The 11,173-nt window shown below is 49.0% G+C and overlaps 1 protein-coding gene across 1 annotated transcript in view; it reads right to left on the reverse strand.

The window, feature by feature from the left end:
- FYB2 (FYN binding protein 2) overlaps window positions 1–6,629 on the reverse strand; it is a 24,532-nt gene extending 17,903 nt beyond the window's left edge. The window contains exons 1-3 of the mRNA XM_031058605.1: window positions 6,612–6,629; window positions 2,203–2,893; window positions 714–908 (exon numbers count right to left, since the gene is read on the reverse strand). Coding sequence (XP_030914465.1) covers window positions 714–908; window positions 2,203–2,893; window positions 6,612–6,620 — 895 coding nt within the window. The 5' untranslated portion in view covers window positions 6,621–6,629. The remainder of the gene's footprint in view (window positions 1–713; window positions 909–2,202; window positions 2,894–6,611) is intronic.
- Between the last annotated feature and the right edge of the window lie 4,544 nt (window positions 6,630–11,173).

Genomic DNA, 11,173 nt, shown 5'->3' on the forward strand with positions numbered 1-11,173 from the left:
AAGCCAGGGCACACCAATAAGAGCTGGCACTGTAAAGCCAAAGAGACTTTAGCAGAGCCCTTCTTACAAAAGCAGCTCCCTTTGAATTCATCAAAAGTTGTGCCTAAAGATCTGGCTGTAATTAAGGCTGTATCTATAAAGAAACACCACTTAGCAGCTTACTAAGTGGTCCAGAATATTCTATTATGCGACATCAATAGGGTTTTATTATGGGAAACTGAACTTTTGCATTTCTTGATGTCGGAACACTTAACAACATTGCCCTCTGTTGTATTTAAAACAGAAATGGGGGGGATTAGCAGACTGTTTTCTAACAATTTTATTGTGCCTTCCCACAGTGGTGTGCTCCAGAGTCGAGGCATTTCCCATTGAAGGGGAGTGATAAAGATCAGCTGGGCTCACAGGCAGCTGCTGCTGCTGCTGCTTTACAGCCAGCTGTAAACTGCTCTCAGCACGCTGCACTTGGGAGGGAACCGGGGTTCTGAGCGTGGCATGGCCTCCAGCCTGGAAAACCAGATCCCTTCTCCAGATTAAGAGCAAAAATCGGCCCCACTGAAACTGCCGGGCTCTCATTAATGCTTCAGGAAGAAGTTATAAACAAGTAACAATATCTGATTTCTGTGTGCTGGAAATCAGCTGTCAATAAACTGCTCGTTTTAATTCATTTTCTATAGAACAGAGCTGGGGGGAAAAAAAGACAAAATATCACTTACTTGTTTCATTTCCTCTGTGGAGCAAAGGCGTGGTGCTTTGGAAAGCACTGAGATCACCCTTTGGGGGTCTTGGAGGTTTTCCAGGGGCAGGACCCAGGGATTCAGCTGAAGGCAGAGGTTTAATCCTTGGCCACTTGCTCCCAGGGCTGTAATTCCATTTTCCTGCTCCAGGCTGGCAGAAGGGAGGTTCCAATTCTGCTCCAGAGAAGCACAAGGACAGGCAGCAATTAGCCCTGATTTAAGCAAAAATCCACACAGGATCATTAGCTGTTGTCCTGACATTTCTAACCAGCTCTGCCTCTTCCATCACCACGGTACCATAATGGGAGGACAAATGGAAATGCCCATTCTTACACATTTGCACCACGTGAACCATGTTGGGATCTCAGCTCTTGACAGCTCCCTTCCTCTGGATTATAAAATACCAGCCCAATTTTCTGTGCTGGTAACAGTTTAATCCAGCAGGATTTAGGGCTGTGGCTGTTTGCAGTGCTCAGTCCAGGTGAGGTGGCTTTTCAGGGTAAAGACTTAAGGTTTTCAGTGCCCCGTCACCCAGTCACGTCAGCAAGGGGAGCTTCACAGCCTCTGAGCCTCCCAGCAGCAGTTTCTCTAAGAATTATCTTCTCAGATCTTAAATATGACCTTTTGCAAAGCTGGGAGGGTGCAGAGGTGGTGGTGGTGGTGGGGTATTCAGGTTCAAGCTCTTGTAATGAGTATTAAAGTGTCTTTGCAGACCTGCCTTTCACATCTGTGTGAAGTCACATTTACCTTGGGATTGCAAATGGCCAAAGCAAACCAAAACTAAGATGGTCTCCTGTCCTCAGTTTTCGTCCTACTCTCAAAATGTGGGCAATTTCTTAGAGTGAATTTTTAAAATAATTTCTTGGATATGGGGAATCCTCCTCTTACCCAAGCAGAGCAGCAGTTTGAGACCCATTTTTTATCTGCAGGAGCTCCAGAGCAAGAACAGAGCATTCCAATGGGCCAGCTTGGCCTCTTGTTTGAGCATCCCAGCTCTCAGGAACTTTTCCCTCCTGCTGCTGCATCCTGCACTTCCAGATCACCTATACACTCATATATCACTACGTTCAGTGTTAAGAATACACCTTTCCATACCTGCCTTTCACATCTTTGTGAAGTCACGTTTACCTTGGGATTGCAAACGGCCAGGGCACACCAAAACTAAGATGGTCTCCTGTCCTCAGTTTTCGTCCTACTCTCAAAATGTGGGCAACTTCTTAGAGTGAATTTTTAAAATAATTTATTGGATATGGGGAATCCTCCCCTTACTCAAGCAGAGCAGCAGTTTGAGACCCATTTTTTATCTGCAGGAGCTCCAGAGCAAGAACAGAGCATTCCAATGGGCCAGCTTGGCCTCTTGTTTGAGGGCCTCAACCCTCAGGAGCTTTTCCCTCCTGCTGCTGCATCCTGCACCTCCAGATCACCTATACATCTCTATATTCAGTGTTAAGAAAACACCTTTCCATACCTTTCTGGAGCTGAGGTGGCTCTCTGGGTGCACGATAGCCCGGCTGGCAGAACGCAGGTGCCACCACACCCTCAGCACCTGCTCCACCAGAGCTCCTGTGTCCTCTGGGAGCCTGAGGAAGGGCTGTCCCTCTGCCATGCACAGCATCCTTCCTCTGGGCACGCCAGTCCAGCACAGGGGAGCTCCCAGAGGCTGGCATCCTGGCACTGCCTGGTGCAGCAGGAGCTGAGCTGGCCGCCCGCTGGGCTGGACTTGTTTTCTCCTTGCGGGATAAAGTCTCTTCCCAGATCTTTAGGACATGCTGGAAAGAATCCGGGAGCTGAGGGTCCTCTGGAGTTGCTTGGCTTGATCCTTGCTGGGCAGTGGCACAGGAGAGCAGAGGCTTGGGAGGACTGAGCCCTTTCTCTGAGGTGCTGCCCATGTGCTCTTTGCTGCATCCCATGTGTTCCCTGTCACCCCAAGGCTGTGCCAAGGGGCTGTGCTGGGTCAGCACAGGGGCTTGGGAGGTGGGATGGGCAGGCTTGGACACTTTCAGCTCTCTCTTAGGCAGGGGCAGAGGGCTGGAGGTGGTGTTCCCTGCAGAGCCAGGTTTGGGGGCGATGTCCGTGGGAGGTTTCTGCCCCAGCTTGTTGGCTGAGTTGGAGTCATTCTGAAATCTTGCTCGGAGGGCTTTGAAATCAGTCACTCCTTCCTGGGTGAGGGGAGAGAGGAGAGCACAGAACAGCTGCCTACAGAGGTGGCAACAGGCAATTTAAACAATCACCCTGTTTTCAGGGAGAAACAGGCTGCACGCTCAACTTGGTCACCAAGGACATGCCGATCCTGGTGAAAATTTAAAGGCAGCAGAGGAGAATTTGCTCTTTCAAAGGATCCTCCAAAGGCTCACAAATCACTTCTGGTGAAGGCAAAAGAGCTGAAAACAGGGGGGAAATGCAGGAGCACAGCATGGAAAGCAAGCAGGAGCAGCGTGGCCAGGGGAAATGCCTCCTTCTCCCCAGTGTCACCCAGGGATGGAGAATTCCCCTCGGGAGGATCTGGCAAACCCGGAATTGAATGTTAAAGCGTTCCTGGCAAGGGTGCTGCAATGCTGTTTATACACCTGCTGGGTATGAAAGCTGCACTTTATTTTCAGTACACAAGCAGCAAACAGAGGAGAGGCCAGCGCTGCTCCAGAGACGCCCAGTCCATCCCCACCCTCCTTGAGAAAACTCCACCATGAGAAGAGAAGCACCAAGTATCCTCCTTGGTGCTGCACTCCTAATGACCCCTGGGACAGAATGCTCTTCCTCCAGGGTGCTGGTTCAGCTTAGAGTCCCTTAAGACATCCAGGGTTCTTTGGATGCCTCTCCCCTTGCCTTTAATGCCGCTCCAGGGAGCAGAGCACACATAACCCAAACAGAGCATCACCCAGTGTGGGTGATGGACGCTGCCCATGACACTCAGCTCCTCTCCCACACAGTTACCAGACCCCAGGTTCTTCAAGAAAAGCAGCAAATCAGTGTCAGTGCAGTTTAAAAGGGCACTTAGAGAACATTTTGTTTCAGTCCCTCACTCCCCTGCATCCCACGCTGGAGAAAAGGGAGCACAATTTTTTGCCTGCAGTGCCGTGGCTTAAATTCAGCCCTGAACTGAGCTAGGGAGAAAATATGAAGAAAAATTTATGAGCTACTTAAGTCCTTGAACTGCTCTATAACTTTTTATATGCCATGATTACATTAGGTGCTCTGCTCTGGCAGCTCAGTTCAGCGTAAGGCTTCACGAGAACCTGTCTAATGAGGAAATTGGAAAAAATTATCTAGGACAGAACTTCGTTATTCTGAAAAAAGCTCCAGCCTTAAGTGTTAAGACAGAACAGATGAATAGCATACTGAGGTTTTATTGCATTTAATTGCACGATTTATTAAACACTGACAATTTCTCTTGAATAACCCCTTTCACTGACTTTATTACTTTCACAGGGTAGTACATGATGTAAAGAACCAGCCCTTGGGGGAGAGGTTTGAATTGCTCCAATTATATTTCATATTAGTGGTCAGCAGCCTGATGATGCTGTGTGAGCTGCCCAGACAGGCTAATCTAGCAGAGAGCCTTGGGAATGGGAGCTTCCAGAGGCACACCGAGGATGAATCAGGTTTGGGGGGAAAAAAGTGAAAAAAAAATCCCTCCAGTGATGCCAGACAGGAAATAAAGCAGTGAGGTGCCCTAATGCAATTGCAGGGAGCTGTGGCACGTGCTGCAGCAGTGGTTGGAGAGTTCAGAGCTGTTTACCTCCCCGTGCTGATTTTCTTTACTGCAGCAAACAATTCCTCATCAGTGCCCTCAGAGACAAAGAAAAGAGAAAGGAAAAATACCTGCTTGTCTCAGTGTGCCCCAGACGGGGCAGACACGGGGATTTTGGTCAGGCCTCTCCCTGGCACTGGGTGTGACAGAAATGGGCTGTGGCAGTCAGGAGCTTGGCACTGAGTTTAATTGAAGTGGGGTGGATATGAGCTTTCCTTTCCCCCCCTTCAAATTGTTATTCTTCTTGCCTTGAAAAGGCAGCTTCAGCTGATTTGGCAAATTAAGAGGGAGATTACCTGTGCTCAATGCCCTCTCAGTGCCCCTCACTAGGATGTGGCTCCCCCAGAGCACAGCCTGATGGATGCTCACAGAAGGAGGGACAAGTGTGGCCCCAAACACAGAGAACTGCTGGGGTGGGTGGGGTTAAATTCCCACCTCCTGCACATCCACACCCAGCTGGGCAATCCATCCCTCCCAAAAAAAATCTCCTGAAAATGCTGTTTGCTTGCACAGGGCCGAGCTCAGCCAGACCCTCCAAGGTGCAGTGAGTTCTCCCAGTCTCTGCAGGGATAATTCTCCATCAGAGCTGGGGCTGTTTCAAACCACAAAGCCATCCCAGCAGCTCTCCTGTTTGATCCACACACATTCAGGGAGATGCTCAGCCTAAACACAGGGCTGGGCAGGTCACACATGGAGCCCCAGTGTCCCAGGCAGGGCTCAGGTCCCCTGGAAATCAGACCAGCTGACAAGCAGGGAGAGTAAACTCATAAATTTAAAGGCCTGCCAAAAGCTCACAATGTGTATTACAGCCACATCTGGCCAAATAATTGACTGTGAATAATGCTACATTTGGCAAAAGCCCCTGCAAAGACGAGAGGGGAAGAGAGAGAAGAAAGGAAACAAACTTCCACTGGCCGGAAAGCTGTGAGCAGTAAGGAGTCAGGGGACAGAAGCATTACAGGGTCAGGGGGCACAGAAACTTTCCATATTTTCTCCCCAAAAAATAAAGTGCTCCTCTAACATCAAGATCAGTCTAGGAAGCAGAATAAAGCTCAGCTTAAGCCTGTGATAAGGGTGGCTTTTAAGACAGAGCATAAGCAGGAAGTTTGTGCTGATACCTTGGACTAACCAAAAGGAATCTGATCCACAGAATCCCAGAATGGTTTGGATTGCAATGGACTTTAAAGATCAATTTATTCCAACCCCATGCCATGAGCACACCCAACACTGACCAGGTTGCTCCGGACCCCATCCAGTCTGGCCTGGGACACCTCCAGGGATGGGGCAGCCCCAGCTTCTCTGGGCAACCTCTGCCTTTCCATCCTCTAAGTGAAGAATTTCTTCCCAATATCTGATCCAACCCTGCCCTCTGTCAGTTTGAAGCCATCCCCCTTATCCTGTCATTCCAGGGCTTTGTCAGAATTCTCTTTCCAGCTCCCCTGCAGCCCCTTCAGGTACCGAAATGCTACAATAAGGTCCTCCCAAAGCCTTCTCTCCTCAATTAATTAACTAAATCAAACTAATCCTCATTAGTTTCCTGTAGCTGATTTTCCAAAATGAACCAACTCAGGAAAATAAACCCCAAATAAACCCCATTCAAGACATGGCACGCCAGACAGCCGAGAGGAAGCACTGCCTGTTCCCCTCCTGGAATTTCTCTGGTTTACTCCGTCCTTTATCTTGATTCCCAAGGGAGCTGTAGTGGGTAAATGTTTAATCTGTGCTGCCCTCTGGCCTGGTGTGGGACTGCTGGAGCCAGGCCAGGCACCCCGGGCAGGCTGAGGAGAGCACACTGCAGATACCATCGGCTCATTAACCCGCCGGCTTCTCCCAAGACAAATCAATAAAACCCAACTCGGCTTTCTGTTACAGTAAGAGGCACAACTGCAGTGTCAGAGTGAGAGGGGAAGAAAGCAGTGCTGAGAGCCCCTTTTTGGGGCAGCAAAGCAGTATTTGTGTGGTCTGCACACAGAGCAGGAGCGGTGATGAGAGCGCACCTCACTCCCAGGATAAACAGCTCCAGGAACTCCACGGAGAGAACAGCCCCAAGCCATGGCTCAGCAGCAGAGAACCAAGCAGAAATCCTTCCCCCGGGCCAGCTGCACGAGAGACAGAGCCCCAGCAGTTACCAGGTCCATCCCTCGCTGCTCCACGCCAGCTCCAGGGTTCAGCCCAGCATGCGCCGTGTGCCCTCCTGCACTGCTGCTCTGCTGCTCTGCTCCAGTGCAGCCAGCCCAGCCCCAAACACACCTGGGCTGAGCCTGGCTCTGCCCCCGGGGCGGGGAGAGCCTCACCTGGGCTGGCCTGAGCCTGCCCAGCACTCCCTGACCTGAGCCACAAATGGCAGCACAGCAGCACAGCCACATCTGTGCCCTTTAAAGTCCACTGCAGTCCAAACCATTCTGGGATTCTGTGGATCAGATTCCTTTTGGTTAGTCCAAGGTATCAGCACAAACCTCCTGCTGGTGCTCCTTCTAAAAGGTGCCCTTATCACAAACTTAAGCTGAGCTTTATTCTGCTTCCCAGACCACGGCAGGCTTGGCATGGAAAGGGATGGGAAAGGGACAGGCCAGGTTTGGTGAGGGAAGAGGATGGGAAAGGGAGAGCTCAGGTTTGGTTTGCTTTCTGAGGGAAAGAATGATGTCTGTGCCCTCACAGCACTGTCTGTGTCCACGTGATGTCCATGTCTCTGGAAGTTCATGGGATCTCTGAGTGGGTTGGTAAGAAGGGGCTGTAAAGACTGTCCAGTTCCAACCCCCACAGTGTGTACTCAGGTCTCTTCCCACACCTGGCAATGCTGAGCACACATGAGGAGTCCCGTGGTGTCCAGCAGTAATTCTCACCCCAAATTTCAGATCTCCCCATAGGTGACACCCACCCTTTGCACCAACCCAGCCTGCACCCTGCTCTTCCTCACCTCAGAGTGATTAAACCAGACATTTCCCCAAGGAACCAAGTGTTTCCTTCATCTCTGGACAGCAGAGCCCAGCAAAACCAGCCATCCCTGCTGCAGCTCCTCTCCATGGAGAGCTGTCCCTCAGGGTCCTCAGACAGCCCAGTTAAATTAGGGCAAACAAGACTTCTCCTATCACTGGGCAGTTCTGCCCTGGAGAACAGACTGAAAGTATCTGTCCAAACACCGAGCCCATGTTCTTACAGAGCATGTCTCCCAGGGAAAGCAAGGCTGGTTAGCTCGGCAAGAAGAGAGCTGAGAGCCTCAGGACTTGCTTTTTCCTTCTGTAACTGGTCAAATATTATTTCATCTCTCTCTGCAGGAGTGCTTGGGGTTTTCCTTGGAGCAGGGGCAGCTGCTGCCCGGAGCCTGGGTGCTGGTGGCATTCAGAGGTGGCTGATGATGGGGTTGGGAGGGCAGGAGCTGAGCCTGATCCCACACACCAAGACTCAGCCCCTCTCCTACAGATCATTCCCAGTAAGATGCCTGGAAAAGAAACCATCAAGAGACCTTAAAAATCATCCAGTTCCAACACCCTGCCGTGGCAGGGGCACCTTCTACTGTCCCAGGCTGCTCCAAGCCCTCTCCAACCTGGCCTTGGACACTTCCAGGGATCCAGGGGCAGCCACAGCTTCTGTGGGAATCTGTGCCAGGGCCTCACCATTTTACAGAGTAGATTTTTTTCCTAATGTCTGCCCTAATAAATAAATAAATAAATAAATAAATAAATAAATAAATAAATAAATTTACAGAGAAGATTTTTTTCCTAACATTGGCCCTAATAAACCTGCCCTCTTTCACTTTGAAGCCATTCCCCTCTGTCTGAACCCCCTTTGCACATGGGGATTGAGCAAATCCTTGCCCTGAGCACCCCTAATGCCTCCAGGAACTGACCCTGCTTTCCAGAGCCAAATGTGAGGGGAGCTGGAAAATAACAGGAAGGGAAACTGAGGGAAAGAAAAAGGCTTATTTGTCAGGGACACGGCTGGAAGCATGAGTCTGGTTCCTCACCACATGAAAAGCCCTGCTGCCGCTGCCTGGAGGTCTTGGAGAAGAAAGGGGGATCCTGCTGAGCTGGAAGCTGGCAGGGAAGTCTCCCAGGGCAGTGCTGGAGTCCCAGCACGATGGGAATCAATGCCAGCTTTGTGCACAGGTAGCTGGGGAGGATTTATGGCCCGCCCAGTGGTGTGAACACAGGCCATGAATTAAAGCACTGTTGGAGAATCAGGAGGTTCTGACTTCAGAGCTGCAGTCCCGAGGAAAAGGACAGGGTAGATTCCTCTAAATGCACCCTAAAATTTAAAGTGAAACGCCAAAAGTTTCTTTAAAACATGCATTTTTGTGAGTGCTAGCCCCATCAGGGCTGCCATAAACCACCACTGGGCCACAAAACTGTGCAGGGAGTGGTATGAACATCAAACACTGCACAAGGGGAAGCCAAATCTGTTTTTTGGTGTCCCAGCAAAACAGAGGGAGCCCCTCCTTCGGGCAGAAGCTTGGGGTTTGCATCTCAGAGGCACCAACCCAGGATGGGAATTCCCAGCTTTATTCCCAATGGGAATAAACCCAAACACCACTACTGAGAGCAGCAGCCCCAACCACTCCCTGCACATGCACAGCCTCCCCAGAACAAACATTTTAGCCTGAAATTTAGCTTTAAATTTCATTTCTTGGGGTTTTTTTCCCCCTGCAGTGAAGCATTCAGTACATTATGTAGTTGCATCAGCCTGACTTCTCTTCCCTGAATTATTCTTATTCTATTCAGCTACTTACTCGTGGAGTTTGTATATAAGTCTGTTATAGAGATTTGGGAATTTTTTTTCAACTTTTTTATCCTTTTTGGATTTTACAGAGGTCCTGCTAGAAGCCAAGAACAACAGCAGATCTTCAGAATTTATTCTTAATATTATTCTTAATATTCTAATTTCCTAATATTCCTAATATTCTTAATATTACTCTTAATATTCTAAATTTATTCTTAATATTATTCTTAACATTCTAAATTTATTATTGATATTATTCTTAACATTTCAGCTTATTCTTAATATTTCTTAATATTCTTGTTCTTAATAGTTCAGCTTTTTAGAAAGGTAGGGGCAGTGTGACTGGTGAAGATGAGGCAAATTTTGGGGCAATCCAGTCTTTTTTGCAATATAACAAAATGTAGGTATTGCCCATGACATAACTGGTGGTAACATCAGCCCAGTGTCAAGATATTTTAGATTGGGGATGGTCTGACAAGTTGTTTCCCTTCGTCACAGCTACTGGCCTCACATCAACACAGGGAAAAGGCAGTAGGGTCCATACCTCTGAATTAAAAAAACACCTCAAAACTCCCCAAAATGGGGGGAAATGGAAATCAGGGCACAGCCTTGTGCTAGGGAAGGATTTGGCTCGGGTTTAGTGCCATATTCTGCCCCCAGGAGGGCCACAACACTTCCCCCAGCACATTTCATGGAATTCCGGAATGGTTTGGGTTGGAGGGGATGCTAAAATTCCCATCCCCTGCCACGGGCAGGGACGAGGATGGCTGTAATCTCACCCTTTTCCTGCCAGGAGGCCATATCGTGGTTTTCCAGCAGAGGGGGAAATAGGATCACTGTTCCACCACCGAGCTGCTTGCTCTGTCTTTCGCTGCTGCCAGGAACGAGGGGTTTAGGAAAGCGCAGCATTATTGATCCTTGCATTCCAAAACCCAACTCCTGCTGTGGCTGTTTAGGAGCCCATGGAGGTACCCACACAACTCCATCAGAAGTTTTAGATCAGCCCCATCAAAGCACTGCAGGACCCAAGAAAAGGAATTTAGTGTCAGGAATTTTCTCTGCCCAAGGCACAAGGTTGTCTCTGCAGTGTGGCCCTGACCCCACGCTTAAGTGCACACCTTTTTTTACTAACACAGCCCATGTAATCCCTTGTGTGCTCAAAGCCAGGTGTTTACTCTGGTGGAGGATCCCTTACCAGAGCAGTTCTGGTGTTGCAACCCAGGAAATTCCTCTGGCTGCCCTGGAGGGCTCCAGCCCCTGCCAAGGGGGCTCAGAGACTTTGGCACAGAACCCAAGACCCCTGAGCCTTTGATTTAGTCTTTAGTAAAACTATTAGCAACCTTTGTAGGAAGAATTACGAGCCACGAAAGTTTAAGTAGAATGATAGTGAATTTATCACGAGGTGAAAAATAGATTTTTTGGGGTTTATAGAATTTTTGGGGTTCAGGGGGCAAGATGGAGAAATCTGGGCGTGTCCAACCTTTCTCCTTCTTCTTCTTGGCCTCCATCTTCTGTTGTGCCAGAAGATGGAGGCCAAGAACTTTGGGATTGGTTTAGAGTAGAAGCTCACTGTCTAACATAGGTGATAGGTATTGGGAAGTTATTGTAAATATTGTATATGTAGTTTTTAGTATAAAAAGATAACGCTGCCCTGGGAGCAGGCAGAGTGCCTCTGTCTGTCCTGCTGAGCGGACCTCGGCTCGACAGGAGAAAGAATTTTATAGATAAGAAACAATAGACAACTTCTGAGAGGTGAGCTCAATGCTGCAGGCAGGAGCTCAGCTGGGGATGAAAAGCTGATGTGGCTGAGGGAGTGGAAGGAACTGATGATGTAGCTGAGGAAGCTGAGGTGGAACAAAACCCTGTGTTGCTATTGGGGAGTTTGTTTACACTGAGTTAATCTGCTCTGATTTTAGAGCTGTAAGTTAGGAATTGTTTCTCTTTTAATTCAAGGGTTCTTCAGTGTCAGGGAAAG

Source organism: Geospiza fortis, unplaced genomic scaffold, assembly GCF_000277835.1.
Source record: "Geospiza fortis unplaced genomic scaffold, GeoFor_1.0 scaffold396, whole genome shotgun sequence".
In the NCBI taxonomy this organism is placed as follows: Eukaryota; Metazoa; Chordata; class Aves; order Passeriformes; family Thraupidae; genus Geospiza; species Geospiza fortis.